The sequence below is a fragment of the Sinocyclocheilus anshuiensis genome, unplaced genomic scaffold (assembly GCF_001515605.1).
Source record: "Sinocyclocheilus anshuiensis isolate Anshui unplaced genomic scaffold, SAMN03320099.WGS_v1.1 scaffold343, whole genome shotgun sequence".
In the NCBI taxonomy this organism is placed as follows: Eukaryota; Metazoa; Chordata; class Actinopteri; order Cypriniformes; family Cyprinidae; genus Sinocyclocheilus; species Sinocyclocheilus anshuiensis.
In genome coordinates this window covers 1,862,312-1,880,317 of record NW_015549598.1, presented here as the reverse complement: position 1 = coordinate 1,880,317, position 18,006 = coordinate 1,862,312, and the positions used below count along the sequence as shown (strand labels likewise).

Here is an 18,006-nt window from a genome sequence, read left to right as displayed (position 1 = left end):
TTTTAGAATACAAGTCTGATTCATTTAATGATTCGTGGTTTTGATTACTCTACTCAAGCAGTCAAATAGTTCAGCATATCTTCGATTTGTCTTTCAAGATATGCAAAGAGTTTGATGTGAACTTACCAGAGAAATTGCGCGACACCAGCATGGTGGTCAATATCGCACCCTATATGTAAGAAAAAGATTGGAACGTGAACAGAGGCATCGAGCGGTGGGTTTCAGACAGATACATATACAGATGAAATGACTCCAGTTGCAGGCATAATGACTTTTAAAAGAGACAGCAGCAGACCTTGAGTTTCCTTCTTGCGTTGAACTTCTTCAGGCACTCGACTGTTTCCTGTCTGTGCATCATGGACGCCACAGTGGAACGTTGCTGCAGGAAAGAGAGGAATCAAATTATTGATTAAAATTATAAGTGTTGTTTTACATATAGTCTTATATGTCAATATGAAACTAAAACTGATCCTATTTACTTTTTTTACTTATTGTGAACAGGTATATTTAAAAGAAAGGGGGGACTAATGAAGCCCCGCCACGTTTTATATTGTGAACATTTTGTTTTATCACGAAACATATTATCTCAGAAGTAATATGGGTCACAACGTCCATTCATTTTGACTTTAAAGGGGTGCTATTATGCTTTTTCACTTTTTCAACTTTAGTTAGTCTGTAATGTTGCTGTTTGAGCATAAAAAAAAGATCTGTTACAAAAGTTACAAAGCTCAAAGTCCACTTCAAAAGGACACACACTGGCCCAGCTAACCAATCACAGCACACACTGGCCCAGCTAACCAATCACAGCACATTTCGTATTTCAGAAGGCGGGCCTTCATTTGAGACAGGAACTATTTGAGCGTTCATGCCAGACTGGGGAGAGAGGTGTTGTAATAATATAAAATATGTGAAAAATAATGTGTTTTTCGAACAACCTAGTATGAGAGCCTGTTCCAGTACACCCCCAAAACAAAATCAAGACTTTGTAAAAGAGCATAATAGGACCCCTTTAAGTGTATGTGATCTGGTGTATGTTGGTATTTTGGGCTGGTCGGTGGCTGGTAATACTCACGCAGACCCACGGGTGTTTAAGAGCCTCCTGGGCCATGATTCTCTTGGCTGGATTGATGGTCAGCATCTGATTGATGAGGTTTTTGGCCTCAGGGGTGACTGTGTCCCACTCTGGCGAGGGGAACTACAGGAAACATGGGAACACAACCGGTTATATTTTGACTCAAGTTGTACTGTATGAGTGAAATCACAAGGGGACTCACGTCATAAGCCCCGGCTTTGATCTGCTGGTAGAGTTTGTGCTGGTCTTCATCCCAAAACGGAGGATATCCCACCAGCAGAATATACAGGATGACTCCTGCAATCACATTATAGACGTCTCACTTCTAACAGATACCATGCCGTTCTTTGTGTACTCACAATTCTTCAGCTACTAAAGCAGACATTTAGGCACGCCTAAAACACCCCTAAATGTAATAATAAATACACATATAAATTCTATAAAGAAACATATGCATACATATTACATACAAATATAAACACAAACACAAAATTATATTATATAAAAAATATAAACTTAAATAACCAATGTTATCAAAACAGCTACACTTTTAACGTCTAAGTTGATTTCTTTATATAATTTATTGAATATAATTTCCACAATTTATAATTCATGAAATAATATAAAGATATAAATACTAGTATAAAGATATAAATTATAGTATAAAAATACTATAAATGTATTAAAAATTTAAATTGATTAATTATATTGAGAAATAATGAACAGATTCAAATGAATGATTCATTCTTTAAACCAGTCCTTTGTTATAACTCTTTCTTTATCATTTGTTTGGAGACTAAAACTGCCAGGTGGGTTCAAGATTGTTGCTAAAAGTCACGGGGCCTGGTGATAAACAGTTTAAGGTAACACTTTATTTTAACATGTGTAACAAGGACACTTTAAGGTGTCCTTGTTACACATGTTACATGTACTAACTAGTATAATAACAATAAATTATGCATAATTACATGCAAGTAACCCGAAATCGCATCATATGACCCCTTTAAATGTATAATTACACTGTAACAAGGACACCTTAAAATAAAGTGTAACCCAGTTTAAATTAACTAAACATTTATTTTGTCACAACAAACGTAAAATGGCGAACAATTTTGAGAGTTGCATTTTGAGAATGACTCATATGAATCCATGAACTGGTTCACTGATATACAAAACAATCCTAATGAACCACTTAGTCGAAATGAATCAGAATTGCCAACCCCAGACAAAAAAAAACACCATCCCACGTACTGATCTGCAAAGTAATTAAACCGCTCGACTAGCGATACTCTAGAGAAAGTGGATGTGAAACACGACGGTGGCGGCTGAAGCGGTGAAAGCGCTGTTAGGCAACAGCCTCTTGACAACACCTGCCAGAGAAGAGCTCTTCACATCTGAGAGCTGATGTGTCTGAATATGTGCAGGCCATCGAGAGAGAAAGAAGATAGAAATAGATGCAAAGAACTCTCTCGGGAGGGAGTGTGTGACTCACCACATGCCCAAATGTCCACAGGTTTCCCATAAGCCTCCTTTCGTAGCACTTCTGGGGAAAGGTAACCTGGCGTTCCAGCGAACCCTGCATGTGAACGCAAAAATACACATCTAAAAATGCAACATCCAGGCTCTTTCCAACACATCAGTGTTTTTATGCCGGAGAAAACCATTTGGATGCCAGAAGTTAAACAAATAATGCAAAACAGTTGGATTTTTTTCTTTGGGAGAGTTTGAAGTGACCACGTACCAAACCAGGCCTGCTGGTCCCCCTGCACTTCAATGGCCAGGCCAAAGTCGGCCAGCTTGACGGCGGCGTTCTTGCATTTACTGGCCAAGAGCAGGTTCTCTGGCTGAAGGGGAGATCAGGGGTGCACTCATATTACTGCTGAACCCAAATCTGATACATGTCACCTTTTAACACTTAACACATAACATACAACCACAGCTGCGCAAGAGATACAGCATACAAACAGAATCAGCTCCCAAAATATAAGCTGTGCTGGGCAGCGCCATGTTCTGTCACCGGTAGAGTTTGCTAGAAGCACATTGTCAGTTTGATTTCAACTCAAAATCATGTCTAATTGGCAAATTTCCAGTGACGTACTACTGCTTTCCATTTAAAATGTCTCCTAACAACCAAAATACAGATGATAAATGATGCTACGCCATTTCACAACCAGGTAGCTGGGACCAGTCTTGTTTTAGTATTATTTATTATAGTTTTTATTAATATTTTATTTATTTATTTATCATTTTAATTTTGGTTAAATTTGGTAATTTTGTTATGTGCTTTTGACATTTTTATTACTATTATTATTATATATATATATATTTTAAATATTACAATTTAATATTTCAGCTATTAGTTTTAGTTCAGTTTTGGTTGTTATCTATTTCCAGTTAGTAATTTTAGTGCTTCAACTAAATGAAAATTAGAAAATGTTTTGTTTTGTTTGTTTTTTTAAATCTATTATTTATATTTTATTATATTTCAGTTGTATTTCAATCAACAAAAATGTTCTAATAGTTTTACTTTTAGTTATAGTTAACGATAACCCTGGGTGGGACCCACTAGGGAGCCTCAGCACGCTTTAAAGTGGGCAGCAAAATGGCTTAAAATAATTTAAAACAAGAAAAAAAAACATCTTTGAAATGAACTAAAACAGATAAAATCAGGATGAAAACTGATGTCATATTTATTATTTTAATTTGTTCCTTCAACGACTACCATTTTAATGTAATTTTTAAAGAACCAGGGCTCCCATGGTCTTGAAATTCCTGGAAATATGAGGATATTAAAAAAGTGATTTCTAGACCTGGAAAAGTCTTGGAAATATATCAAATCTTAAAGGGTTAGTTCACCCCAAAATGAAAATTCTGTCATTAATTACTCACACTCATGTCGTTCCAAACCCAGTTTTGCGAAGCTACGAGAATACTTTTTGAGCGCAAAGAAAACAAAAATAACAATTTATTTAACAATTCTTCTCTCCCGAGTTACGTCTTCCGCCATTTTGGAGAGTACCCAAGAGCGTAATCGACGTAATTAGCGTTGTTTACATTCGGGGGAGAAAGCGCGCGCATTAGTGATGCGCGGATGGCGGTTATATCCGCGGGCGCTGCGGATAATCCGCGGATCGGGTGGGTCGGGTATTTTTGAGCACAAAGGAAACAAGAATAACATAATTTATTCAACAATTCTTCTCTCCCGAGTTACGTCTTCCGCCATTTTGGAGAGTACCCAAGAGCGTAATCGACGTAATTAGCGTTGTTTACATTCGGGGGAGAAAGCGCGCGCATTAGTGATGCGCGGATGGCGGTTATATCCGCGGGCGCTGCGGATAATCCGCGGATCGGGTGGGTCGGGTAATAAAAAAATGCATTCTGATTATTTGCGGGTGGGTCGCGGGTGGATAAAATAAATCATTAACGATGCAAGCATTAACTACATTTTTCTAAATTATGAACGTGTTTTAAATAGCATTTCTGGACCTGGGAACATTTCAGTTGCATTGCTGTCTATGCAGGGTCTGAGAGCTCTCACATTTCATCAAAAATATTTTGATTTGTTTTCCGAAGATGAACGAAGGTCTTACGGGTTTGGAACGACATGAGGGTGAGTAATTAATGACAGAATTTTCATTTTTGGGTGAACTATCCCTTTAAGAAATCATGGAAATTTGGAATATAAATATTTAAATATAGTTATGTCAAGACATAAAATAATTTTTCATGTAAAAACTGCTGAGAAATCATACGAGTAAAAATTATATTAAAATTAAACATATCCTGTAATTACAAACAACTGGAAAAGTCATTTTAAGTGGAAGATTTTAATTTCACAATTTAAAAAATAAATAACTCTCCTAGATTGTGTAAATAAAAAAAGTAAAAAACAAGTTCGAAACAAGTAGCTTTGTAATTACAGCAGAATAACCAGAAATATCTTCACCTATAAACGGGGCCTTTGAATACTTTTTGGACAATGGGAAGCCTTGGAGCCAAAAAGGTTGAGAACCACTGATTTTACACACCTGAGTGTGAAACATTTGTTAAATTAGCTCTAGGTAACGTTACATTAGCTTGCTATTGACTTAAAGTTAATTAATACAGGATGTAGTAGTGTTATGCAGAGTAGTGTTATTCATCCTGAAAAGCATCTTTAAAGTTGTTCTTTCCTGTCATTCTATCCCAGTGTTCCTTACAGCACCTTCCTCTGAGAGCGGACTGGATTATCTTTAGCTTAACACTGTGGATTTGATTGAGGACGCGCTCTCAGTTATCCCACTGATGTTTGATAAAGATTTCTGGGAAATTCGCTTCGTTTTTGTCTTTCAAGTCAACATGAAACAGCATTCACACAACATAATTTACCACCACAGATATTTACACAGAACACTGATAACATTAACAACGGACACTAGGGCTGATTTTGATTTCATGTTGATAAAAAAAAAGCAAAAAACAAATATGCACATACAAAAACATTGAAAAATCTGGGGTCATTAAGATTTTTTTTTCTTTTTTATTCAGCAAGCATGCATTAAATTGACCAGAAGTGACCGAAAAAAACTTTGTTATAAAAGATTTCAAATAAATGCTGCTTTTTTTTTTTTACTTTATATTCATCAAAGAATCCTGAAAAACTTTATCATGGTTTCCACAAAAATATGCAGCAGCAAATAAGCATATTAGTATTATGGTGCGTTCAAGTCATGTCGGATAGATCGTATTTACGAGTTGAACGCACATGAACGCCACCACAAAGTCGTTATTACGAGTGGGAAACTCGAAATTTTCTTTAAGCCCCGAGTTTTCGAGTTGGATGGCGGAATCGATGGATGCAACGTCTGTAGTTGACGGTAAATTTGTGTTTAAATTGATAGTTTAGTTGTCCTATAAACTTAAATTGGTCATGTTCTTGTTACGCAGCTGAAATCCAAGTAAAAAATGCAGACCCTGTTTTATTTTCTTGTAATTTATTAAAAGAAGGTACACCGCCATCTTGTGCCGACTAAACTGACTTGAACACACCTGACGTCGTAATTACGACTTGTCAACTCGTAAGTACGAACGTCCCAGGAGGACTTGAACGCAGCATTATTTCTGAAGGATCATGTGACACTGAAGACTGGAGTAATGATGCTGAAAATTCAGTTTTGATCACAAGAATAAATTACATTTCAAAATATACTCCGACTCGAACAGAAAACAGTTATGTGAAATTGTGAATACAGAATTTTTTATCAAATAAATGCAGCCTTGCTAAACATAAAAAGTCTTTCAAAAACATTAAAAAAATCTTATAGACCCCAAACTTTTGAACCTGCATAAATATTTACATTAACCAAAGGTATCAAGGAATCCAATTTTGATTTTATTTTCTCACGTAACCTACTGTCACTCGTTTAGACATATGGGTTAATCATACATTATCCCACTTAACACGCACACTCACACTTCCACACAGCGTTCAGCGTGAGTGTGAGAGTGTGTGTGTTTGTGTGTGTGCTGTTAAGTAGGTTATGTTCCCTCTGCTCTGGTGAAAGCTGATCCAGGTGGGAAATTGGGTCCAGAGGAGCAAAGAATCATGGGAAGCTTATTCAGTCTCAATCTCTGATCTCTTTCTTCTTGTCGTCCTCACTCGCGCTACAGATGCCGCTCTGAAAAGAGACGAACGGTGTCTGTGTTCTGACGCTCAGCCGCCGTTGCCATCTGCTGGAGCTATTCGTGGAGCTCAGATGGCATTTCGACGTTTCGGGCTCATGATTTGAAAAGTGTTCTGATTGAGAATCCGTAGGATGGTGTGAAATGCTCAATGACCTTGAGCCGCATCCAGGGGAAACGACGCTGAAAACGCATCCACACTGAGATTTGCATACCCTGATTCTTTAAAATATAAAGAGCGACCTCTGAACTGAAGCAGGATTAGAAAAAGCAGCAACATGAAATCAAAACTGACCCTATGTGATGTTCCTCATCATATTGTAACGATTTATTGGCAAGTTATTCCATTCTAGTTCAGAATCAACCTGTGTGAGAAGTCTTCAAACAAATAACATAACATATCACTTGACATAAAATCAACAATAAAAATAAATCTGAAATAACTGCACAATTTAAGAGTTTTATGCCAGACATAGACGTCCATGCACGCAAAACGTCATGCCAAATCGGATCGCGAGTATTAAAGAGTCAGTTCACACAAAAATGAAAATTCTGACATCATTTACTCACACTCAGGTTGTGCATCCTGTATGAGTTTTTTTAAGAAAATATGTTTTAAAGAATGTAGATAACCAAACAGATGTTGGTCCCCATTGACTTCCATTATATGGAGAAAAAAAAACTACTATGGAAGTCAATGGATACCAGAAACTGAGTTGGTTACCAACATTCTTCAAAACATCTCTTCTTGTGTTCAGCAGAAGAAAGAAATCCATACAGGTTTTGAATGACATGAGGGTGTGTAGATGACAGAATTTTCATTTTTGGTTGGACTATCCCTTTAAGTCATTCCATTAATCATCTCACCATCCGAATCATAATTGCACATCGCACATCACACATGGCATATTTGTACATAAAAGCATGCACAACACACACAGATGAACAAATCACCTGTCACTCACCTTGAGATCTCGGTGCACCACGCCCATTTGATGGCAGTGAAGCACCGCCTCCAGGATCTGCTGGATGCAGTGACTGCATGCAAACACCAGGGGGCGTATGTTAGTCTGAGCAATGCCGTTCTCTCATGCACAGGCACAGGCAGGAAATGCAGGGCGATTACAGGGATAATATAACAGTACATCTTCCTCCTGAATTAATGTTAAAGACTGATGCCAAGCATAATAAAATATTTTAAATGACTCGCTCTTCCAAAAAAAATCTGTCTAGTAAATTTTCATAAAAGTGTGGCAAAGAGTTTTATCTATATAATGAATCTCCCTACATCATGTCCCCATCAAATTTCCCCCCCCCCCCCACAAATATGCAAAAAATTAAAAAAAACAGGAAGGGGGCAAAAACCTTTTCACAGCACTGTATATACAAATATATGCATTTTTGTGACATTATTTTCATGACAATTTAGCATATTTTACCTCCCAAATCAAATGAAAAAATTATTTAATTTATTCATTTATTAATTTTATAAATTCAATTTTAATTTTGAGACATTATTTTAATTATTAAAAAAATATTAAAATGTGTTTTATTATCATGAAAATATTGTCACAAAATTACAAATTTTCTTTTTTGCATTTAAAACATCCCCAAATTTCAACGGTCGTAATCAAGGGGTCAGAGTTTGGCTAATTAATTATTTCTTTTGATTTGAGAGTAAAATATGACGTAGACATTTTTCATGAGATTCACCCTTGGATTTATCTTATCTGCAAAGAAAACTGAAGGGTTAGCAATCAAACTAAAAGACTAAAAGTAACTTGGGACTTGAGAAAGACCACCACTGTTACCCAAAACAAAGACTCTTGACAGGTAAAGAGAGACAAACTAATGGATGAAATAAAGGCTACTACTTGATGCTATAAACTCTGTTCAGTCAGCAAACACAATGCTTTTCCTGCGTACCGACACCCTGTCTTACTGACACAGGAAGCTCTAGCTGACACTACACACTTAAAAACTGCTCTGAAGGGTGAGACGATCTCACCACCCACAACGAGAGCGAGCATCAGGAGAGACAGAGAGATGGTGAAACAGAAAGACTGAGCCTGAGACGAGAAAAAAGAGAGGTAAGACTGGCAGGCGGCCCTGGAAAGGCTGCGGTGCTGCAGCGGACTGGAGTGTGTGTTTTGGCAGTTGTGTGGTGAGATAGGCTGAAGGAAATGTACCGGTGTGCGAGGAGAGGGAGGTGGACGGCGTGAGTCAGCCTGTGTAGGCGTGTGCTGCTGATTTACTGAGAGTGAACGTGTGTGTGTGTGTGTGTGTGTGTTGTAAAACTGGAACATACAAAGCCGTTTTTCTAGTTCTTCCACACCAAGATTCTTCGACTCCCTTGTTTTGGGGGCCAAATTGAAGGTGGACAAACACTTTTCAGAGTCATTACTATAGATCTGGACATTAAAAACTGATCTAAACACCTTTAATAATGGGTTTACTTACATTAAAATAGTCAGATTTAAAAATCTAACATTTTCCTTAAAAAACTGACAGATGACAAACTTTGATGTTGGCTTGACAAAGTCAGGTTCTGAAAGTTTAAAGCTACTTTGAAAACCTTGAAGTTTGAAAACTTTTCTCAGAGAATAAAGTCAATAAAATGTCACTAACATGATTTAGCACATTGCTAACATCCGTTAACACACTGCTAGCATGTTTTAACAAATTGCTAACATGTTTTGGTAAGTCGCTAACATGTTTTAACATTTTGCTATGATAGTTTAACAAGTTGCTAGCACGTTTCTAACATGATTTAGCACACCGCTAACATATTTTAGCATGTTTAACATGTTGCTAACATGCATTAGCATGTTCCTAGCATTGTTTAACACATCGCTAACATCTTTTAACATGTTGCTAACATGCATTAGCATGTTCCTAGCATTATTTAACACATCGCTAACGTCTTTTAACATGTTGCTAACATGTTTTTAACATTTTGCTAATACGAATTAACACGCTCCTAACCTGTTGTAACCCGCTTCGCGTTGGGGTCCTGATCACCTTGTCGGGGGTTATTCTGCGATAACCACCGGCTGGATGTACATGATCCCGCTTATTACATTGCTACTTGCCACATAAGTAAATATTTAGACACAAAATATTGATTTGAAATATCTGAACGCAAAGCTTCCGTGAAGACAGCAGTTGCGAACAAGCGGCAAGTTCAAACTAGACGGACATTTAAGGGATACGGTGCAGCCATACCACTTATTACACAACATTTCACCACATAATTATGGCGATAAAAGATATTGATTTAAGACAAAACTCTTACCAGTATGTTAGTTATCTTATAATCCATTACAATTTACAAAACAATTGTTGCAAAATGACAGCAGCTGCGTTTGTATGAAATGAGAGAGCGAGTCCACGATACCAGGACAGCATAATTAAATAATTGTACACATAATATTGAATTGAGTTTTTATATTTTATTGGCTAACCAAATGCAAACGATTCCACGAAGAAAAACTGTTTCTTGCAAGCGTATAGCGCCGACTTCAGTTACCCGGATAAGCCAGTGTTATCAGCTTTTACCGGTTGTTATCGAGGGATAACATACCTCGGAATGTCATGACTGTCCAATCAGAATCAAGTATTCCACAGAGCCGTGTAATAACATGAATTAACATGTTGCTAACATGATTTGACATGATTACTAACATCTTTAAGCATGTTTCTAATCTTTAAAAAAAACTGACTTTCTTTTATCTCTAGAGCAAGTGCGATTCTCAGATATTTCAACAGATAATTTGATTTCATTATAACTTGATCTGATGATGAAATGAGCCACATCCGTTCAACTAACTTTTCTGTCATTTTTCCTTTGAAGGTTTAGTTTTCATCATCTACCAGATATGACACATTTCCTGTAATGGACGCAATCAAAAATGATGCACCTGTCTGAACCATAGACTGAACCTCCAACTCTGTTCCAAATACAACCACTGCTGAACTCCTCTCTGGTCGCACAGCAATTTCATCAATATCAATTGAAGGGCAATAAAAATGACTGATGGCTGATTTGGCCCACAGGCGGCTAGTTGAAGAGCCCCTAGACTAACACAGTTTGGTTCACTAATATAACGTAAAAAGATTCTGCAAGACAGAAAAATCACAGATGGGACCTTGTTAAAGAAGTTATAAGGAATCCAATTTATCTTGATCTTTTGAGAAAGAAAATTTGAACTATGAAAACAGAGTAACTTCCAGAGCTCAAAACTTTTAGAATTTATTGGAGCCAAGCTGCAGAAATGACTAATTCTGAAATCCTAACAAATCTTTAACATATGATCACCAATTTTACACATCAAACAACTCAATCTAAAACATACAATATTACAATATAATGCTTTTCAGAGCATATGACCCTAGTTGTTTCTCCTAGACAGCAATGAGATTAAATGGAGAGCAAATTGAGATTTTGATTCTCGATATGAACTCAAATATCAAATGATCTGAGCTATGCTATCCATATTAATTTTATAGCTCTATATTCTTACTGGAATTTTAGGATTACAACCTGAGACAAATTTGGTTAAATGAAATCAATGAAAACTCAATTAAGCCTCCTAAACAATGGCCATGTACACACTGCAGCTAAATTCGGTTCACCTTTTAGTGCTTAATCCTGTTCAGTAATTTACAGAAGTGACAACCGCATTCAACAACCGAATTGAGTCCTGCAAAATTCAGGTAGTAACAACTGCATTTGCAGAAATTATATGCAGTGTCAACGAAACCCTGTCAAATGAACACCTGTTTTTAATGGCATATTTGACATACGTGTGTTAGAGTTGCAGTGCAAGAAATCACAGGGAACGACGTACATCTTGACTCAGTGTTGCCATATCATGCTATAAAATACAGCAAATAAGAACAAGCCCATAATCAACTTAAATCAAACCATGTAATGTTGGAAATAAGCCACATACCAAAATATCATGACCTGCACCTGCCTACTTTATTATCTCCATAAAATGGTTCGCTTTATGAGCCGAGCCCAAAACACAAGCCCAAAGATGCTTAATAACAAGTCACTTATAATAAGTGGACATGGCAACCCTTCAAGAGAGTGCTCTGCAAAGCAAACTTTCCATACATACACAAAACACGATGGCTCTGTCGACGGTGGTTTAGTTAAAATCGCCCAACATAACGAGTCTTTGGTTGCTGTAATATCTTACTTGGTCAAAAATAGCAAATATCAATCGCGCAGGATGGCAAAACGGTGCTATGGTTACAACTGTGTCAGCCATCACAATTTCAAGAACGAGTTTTGTTCTGTACACAAACAAAACTATAATTCAGGGAATTCACTCCTGTATTTAAATGCAGTGTCACTCCTCAAAATTTAGTGTGTATGTGACTAAATAAAAGAGCAAATTCTAACTATTTTTTCCCCATCAGCAAGTCAAGAGGCAATATGAAATGCATCAACAGTAACCTCACGTTTTACCATGATTCCCCATTTAAAAAAAGAGTGGAGGTTTGTCTATCGTGTGGCCGAACAGAGCAGATACAGTCAGCAGCTTTATTTGAGCCTCTGAATCAAGACAAGCTGCGAGACTCTGAAAGAGCCCTTCACTCAAGTGACTATTAAACAAAACAGCGGCACTCTGTCATCCTCAATGCGACACTTGACTGAAACAATGCATTACACGCACCCGAGAATTACCCAATTGCAAAGATAAATGACACTGTTTTGAAACAACAGAGAGGAAGAAAGACAGTGAGACAAGAAACAAAGAGAGAGCAGAAGACAGAGAGGGTGAGGAGACACTCTCAGTGCATCAAGAGCAGTTCGGCTGTTTTCGCAATAGAGCGTCTGGTGCTGACCCGAGTTCATATGACGGCATAATTCGGCTGGTTTGGTCAATGGGGCAGAACCGTTACATATACCTTATCTACCCCTAAAGGGTGTATAATTAGTACCTTTAAAGGGATAGTTCACCCAAAAATGTACTCAACGCCATGTCATTTCAAACCCGACTTTCTTTCATCTGTGGAAAGTAAATGAAGATCATTTGAAGAATGTTTGGGTCAGTGGGTTGGTATAACTAAAATATTAAAATTTTCTGTAATTGAAAGAAAGCTGAAATAAAATATAAATAAATTGAGAGCAAACAGATTTTAAGTATGCAAGTCTCAATATGAACTCAAGCACCAAATTCTCGCATGACCACATGATTTGATTTATGCTATTCATATTCATTTTATAACTTTATACTCTTACTGGAATTTTAAGAGAACAACCTGAGACAATGTTGACGGTTAAATGAAATAAATGAGAACTCAATTAAGTCTCCTGTACAAAAAAAGAGCAACCCCTGACCATTTTTCCTGTCAGCAAGTCGAAAGCTAAAATAAAATAATATATTCAGCAGGCTGAAATGAAATATAAATATTAGATGAAACTTATAAATGAAAATGATAAATATTGCCTTGGCAATTAACAGAAATAAATAAGTTGAAGCAAAATTACAAAAACTAAAACTGAAATAAAAGTTAATTAAGCTGTATTATAATAATTATAATAAAAATACAAATAATAAAATAAAATAAATATCATAATTAAAAATAATAATAATAACAGTGACAAAAGCACAGAAATAACTTTAGCTAAAATGAAAATGAAAACTGAACAAATACAAATAAAAGCTAATTCAAAATATTATAAATATAATATAACTTTAAATAAGTATAAATACTAAAATAAAACTGGTTAGGGTCAAAACAACAATAGATCCCACTTACTTTCACTATATGAACAATAAATAACAATAAATAATAAATTTTCAGAAAGTCATTCATGCAGGTTTGGAAACCCAAAGAAGTGAGTAAATAAAGACAGACACCGTTATTTTTGGTTGAACAATTTGGTTGCAAATTACTACCTTAAGGTGAAAGCAATAAAGCCTAATTTCTTTCTTTTCTGTCTTTCTTTTTGCTGCTAATTCGAAATTGGCTTCACAGATGCTTTTCTGTACACATCTCTCGGCTCCATGAATCAGAGCCAAATAACACAACATGAAAACTGACCTGTGGAGGAATTCAGACCAAACTACGCGCATGCTTCTCATCTCTCGCAATTCATCCACAATGCCCTGTGCATAAGCTTTGATAGTAAAACTAAACCAAAAAAAAACAACATGTTTTCAATTTTAGGCCATCTCCTACACTGTTTTCTTGCTATAATGGTAAAAAAAAAGCTGCTAGTGCTTGCAATAGAACTCAAATTAACCCTGTAAATCCTGACATATGTAATAATCAGAAAAAAGTATATATATTTTTTAAACGGTTAAAGAGTATATTAAAACTTTAGACAAAATCTTTTAAAAAAATCTAAAAAGTCAAAAATTCAAAAAGTTTGTATTTTTTGTTGAGTACCATATTTGATACATCAGGTTTTTATGGCTCATGTAGTATATTATAGTGAGAATATGGAGATCATATTTGAGGAAAAAAACACCTACATTTTATTCAAAGGCCCAAAATGAGCAAAAATATGAAATTCGGTACAGTTGCTGATATTCAAGTAGCCAAAAAAAAAAGATGAAATTCTGATAGCTTGCAATGTAAATCAATGAGATCTGTGTAACAGTATAGCAGATACTTACATAAAATGCATATAAATATCAGTTGCCACTCTATATCTCCCAATAATCTCTCTTAGTAAGATGATATTTAAATACTTAGTTTAGATCCTGTTCATAATTTGAAGGCCTTAGAAATTTGTGTATCAAATATGATACAGTAGGCATTATAGAATTAAGTATGGAAATCCACTGCAAATTGTAGCGAAATAACAAAATGTAAAAAGAGACCTGCAGGGTCAACATGAAGGGAATCGAACTCGAGTTCAACCCAAACAATCAAACCGAGTGTGAAAACAGCCAGCGAATGCAGAAACACACCAAAATTCCCAGAAGTACAATTCAAGACAGACACATGGGCGGCTCGAAACAGGTAAGAGTCACATGACACATGCAGTGGGCCAGTGCACTTCCCATACTGACCTTCAGGTCCCTGTGTACTATGTCATGATGGTGAATGTGATTGACACTCTCTAGAATCTGATGGATACAATGACTGTAAAGACAAGCGAGAGAGGAGAGGACAGAAGGGAAAGGAAAAGAAAAAGAAAAAGAAAGGATGAGGGACGAGAGCCATGACGGTGGTGGTGAGTTAGTCACGGGGAGACGAGCGCGGGAAAGGAACAACGTAGATTAGAGAGACTGTTTGATAAGAGTGATGAAATGAGACAAGTGATAACGGTGAAAGCCCTGATGTTACACAACGCAGAACAATAGCAGCGCAGCCGGACGCATCATTTCCTGTGAAGCTGCCGATCACACGTGGGATGGAGAAATGGAGGGGAGGGGTGGATGAATCAAACAGAGTAGAGCTGAAGATCTGGAAATGATCCGTGTATGTGTGTGTCTGGGTGTTTGAGAGAGAGCACGGCTGGTTTCTGAGATGCTGACGGTATTTTTAAAGGAACACTCCACTATTTTTTAAAATAGGCTCATTTTCCAACTCCCCTAGAGTTAAACAGTTGAGTTTTACCGTTTTCGACTCCAATCAGCCGATCTCCGGTTCTGGCGGTAGCACTTTTAGCTGTAGCTTAAGACCCGGAGATCGGCTGAATGGTTTCGAAAACGGTAAAACTCAACTGTTTTAACTCTAGGGGAGTTGGAAAATGAGCCTATTTTCAAAAATAGTGGCGTGTTCCTTTAACACACATATCTAATACAGGCTCAACAGTAAAGATGGCCCGCTGACCCGGGAACAGTGTGAGAGCGTTTTGGGCCAGTTGGGAGAAAAGTCACTTTACATTAAGTTCGGTGCTACACTGCCACTGAAAAACATTTGTTGATTTTGTATTAAATTTTATTTAAGCTGAAACATTTGGTTTTCTCTCATGTTTTCTACATTTCTGTTGCTTTGTCACTAAAATATGTAGCTACTTAACTTAAATTATTGAGGTTTTATAGAGGTTTCAAAACTGGAAAAAAGACTAAAAAAGTCTCGGGAAGAATTATTAAGAAGGTATTAAAAATTACAAACCTATCAGTAATGTGCTTATGAATTTATGAGTTACATTACAGGTGAACATTTCCAGCTTCTAGCGAATTTTCTTTTTGCAAAAAAAAAGAAGAAAACGAAATTGTAAAAGACCGTCATGGAAAAAAAATGTAAATACATATTCAAATAATAATTCTTAAATATAATTAAATGGATTCATTATTTTATAGGTATATTCATTTTACATTTAATATTAAAAAATAAAATACAAGTTTGGGGTCAGTAAGTTTTTTATTTTTTAAAGAAATTATTACTTTAATGCATCAGCAAGAATGCATTAAATTGATCAAAAGTGACAGTAAAGATATTTATAATAAAGACATTATAATGTTACAAAAGATTTATATTTCAAATAAACACTGTTGTTTTGAACTTTCTATTCATCAAAGAATCCTGAATAAAATATATCACAGTTTCCACAAAAATATGAAGCAGCAACTGTTTTCAACATTGATAATAATCAGAAATGTGTCTTGAGCAGCAAATCAGCATATTAGCATGATTTCTGAAGGATCATGTGACACTGAAGACTGGAGTAATGATCACAGGATTAAAATACATTTTACAATATATTAAAATAGAAAACAGTTCTTTTAAATTGTAAAAACATTTCACAATTTTTCTATTTTTACTGCATTTTTAATCAAATAAATGCAGCCTTGGTGAGCATTAGAGACTTTAATCAATCTTACTCACTCCAAACTTTTTAACAGTAGTGTATGTATTTAAAATTATTTAAATAAATATAGCTATAAATAAACATTGATAAAAAATGTATTGATGTGTCCTTAAAGCGATCGATCAGACTTGTAAACAATTAAACGGCAGAGACTTTTTACTTAGGCAATCACCTAGCAACCACCTTAGCAACAGCATAGTAATGTGAAGAAAACAGTAATTTTCTTCAGAAAGTGTGAACATCCAGTTTCTGTCAGGGATTTCTGGTGCTATGGAAACAGATCAAACTCAAATAAAGCGAGTGTGCAGGTTTGCAGCACGTGCGGCGCTGAATATGAGCTGACACCGTAATTATGCGTGTTAATTAGAGGCCTACTTTCAGCCATTGCTCAAGTGGAGGCAGGTGGAGGGGCTACGGCCCTCGGGGACGGATACATTTCACCGTCCTGACGGCATCGTGACACGTTTCTACCCACGAATATGGCTGATGAGCTCATGGATTCCAGTAGTTTCACCGCTCGCCAGCTCTTGTGTTTCCTCCCTCGGTAAGTATCTCTCGTTCTGTTTCTCGCCGTATATCTCACTCCCACATGCATACCCACACAGTCAAATTGATTAAAGCTTTTCTCCTGAGGGCGACTGCAGTGTGTGTGTGTGTGTGTGTGTCTCTGTGAGAAGATCTGATGCAGAGAGGAAAACAGGAATAGATGGAATGGAAAAAAAGAAGCCGATGGGAAAACCAGAAGAATGGGACCTGCAGAAGTAGACGCACAGAGGGAGCTGCCGCCCACGCTTGCCGGCTCAGCGAGACACTGCCTCAAACATTTAACAAGCCTCTGAAACAAAACTCATCACTCATATGATGTGGACAAAACTGTTACTCACATTTTATGCTAGAATATGTGCAAAACACACACGTTTATCTGGTTAAAATGCGTGTGAAAGAGAAGAACAAAGAAGTGTGGATGGGGAGGATGGAGAAGAGATGGCCGTGGTGAGGGTCTGGACAGGACAACAGGAGGAAATGGAGATGCTGTTTTACCTGGCGTCAGCTTCACTGTAATATTCTCTGGCTACGATGTCTTCAAACAGCTCTCCTCCCGTCACACTACAGGACAGAGAGAAGATATCGGTACCACGGTCACCATATTCACATTTATTCTGTGGTTTTTCAACTTCAGTTTGGTGTGCTTTACACCGGCAGAGCAAAATCTGTGCATTCATATTAAAAAAAAGCATTCGCAGCATGGCTGGGTACAATGGGTACAATGAAATGGAGCAAATTAAAGAAAAGTAAAAAGTCAAATAAAAGATCAAATAAGAATGCAAACAAAATGAAACAAAACTCTAAAAAATAAACAAATAAATAAATACATTTAAAATAATGAATTGAAAATAATTTAAAATTAAATTAAATATTAATATAATAAAATGTAAAAATTGTATTTAGTTTTAAAAATTGTAAAAATGTAAAAACTACATAAAAA

General features: G+C 36.4%; 1 protein-coding gene across 18 annotated transcripts in view; it reads right to left on the bottom strand.

The window, feature by feature from the left end:
* Nucleotides 1–18,006, bottom strand: part of LOC107658643 (calcium/calmodulin-dependent protein kinase type II subunit beta) — a 67,742-nt gene that overhangs the window by 32,008 nt on the left and 17,728 nt on the right. For 12 of the 18 annotated variants that reach the window (XM_016447270.1, XM_016447281.1, XM_016447273.1 and 9 more), the window contains exons 5-12: nucleotides 17,562–17,627; nucleotides 7,699–7,771; nucleotides 2,814–2,916; nucleotides 2,565–2,648; nucleotides 1,275–1,369; nucleotides 1,073–1,195; nucleotides 296–379; nucleotides 127–169 (exon numbers count right to left, since the gene is read on the bottom strand). In XM_016447270.1, coding sequence (XP_016302756.1) covers nucleotides 127–169; nucleotides 296–379; nucleotides 1,073–1,195; nucleotides 1,275–1,369; nucleotides 2,565–2,648; nucleotides 2,814–2,916; nucleotides 7,699–7,771; nucleotides 17,562–17,627 — 671 coding nt within the window. Of the gene's footprint in view, nucleotides 1–126; nucleotides 170–295; nucleotides 380–1,072; nucleotides 1,196–1,274; nucleotides 1,370–2,564; nucleotides 2,649–2,813; nucleotides 2,917–7,698; nucleotides 7,772–14,772; nucleotides 14,846–17,561; nucleotides 17,628–18,006 lie in introns of all 18 variants that reach the window. The other 6 variants (XM_016447271.1, XM_016447272.1, XM_016447274.1 and 3 more) reach the window with 1 other exon arrangement.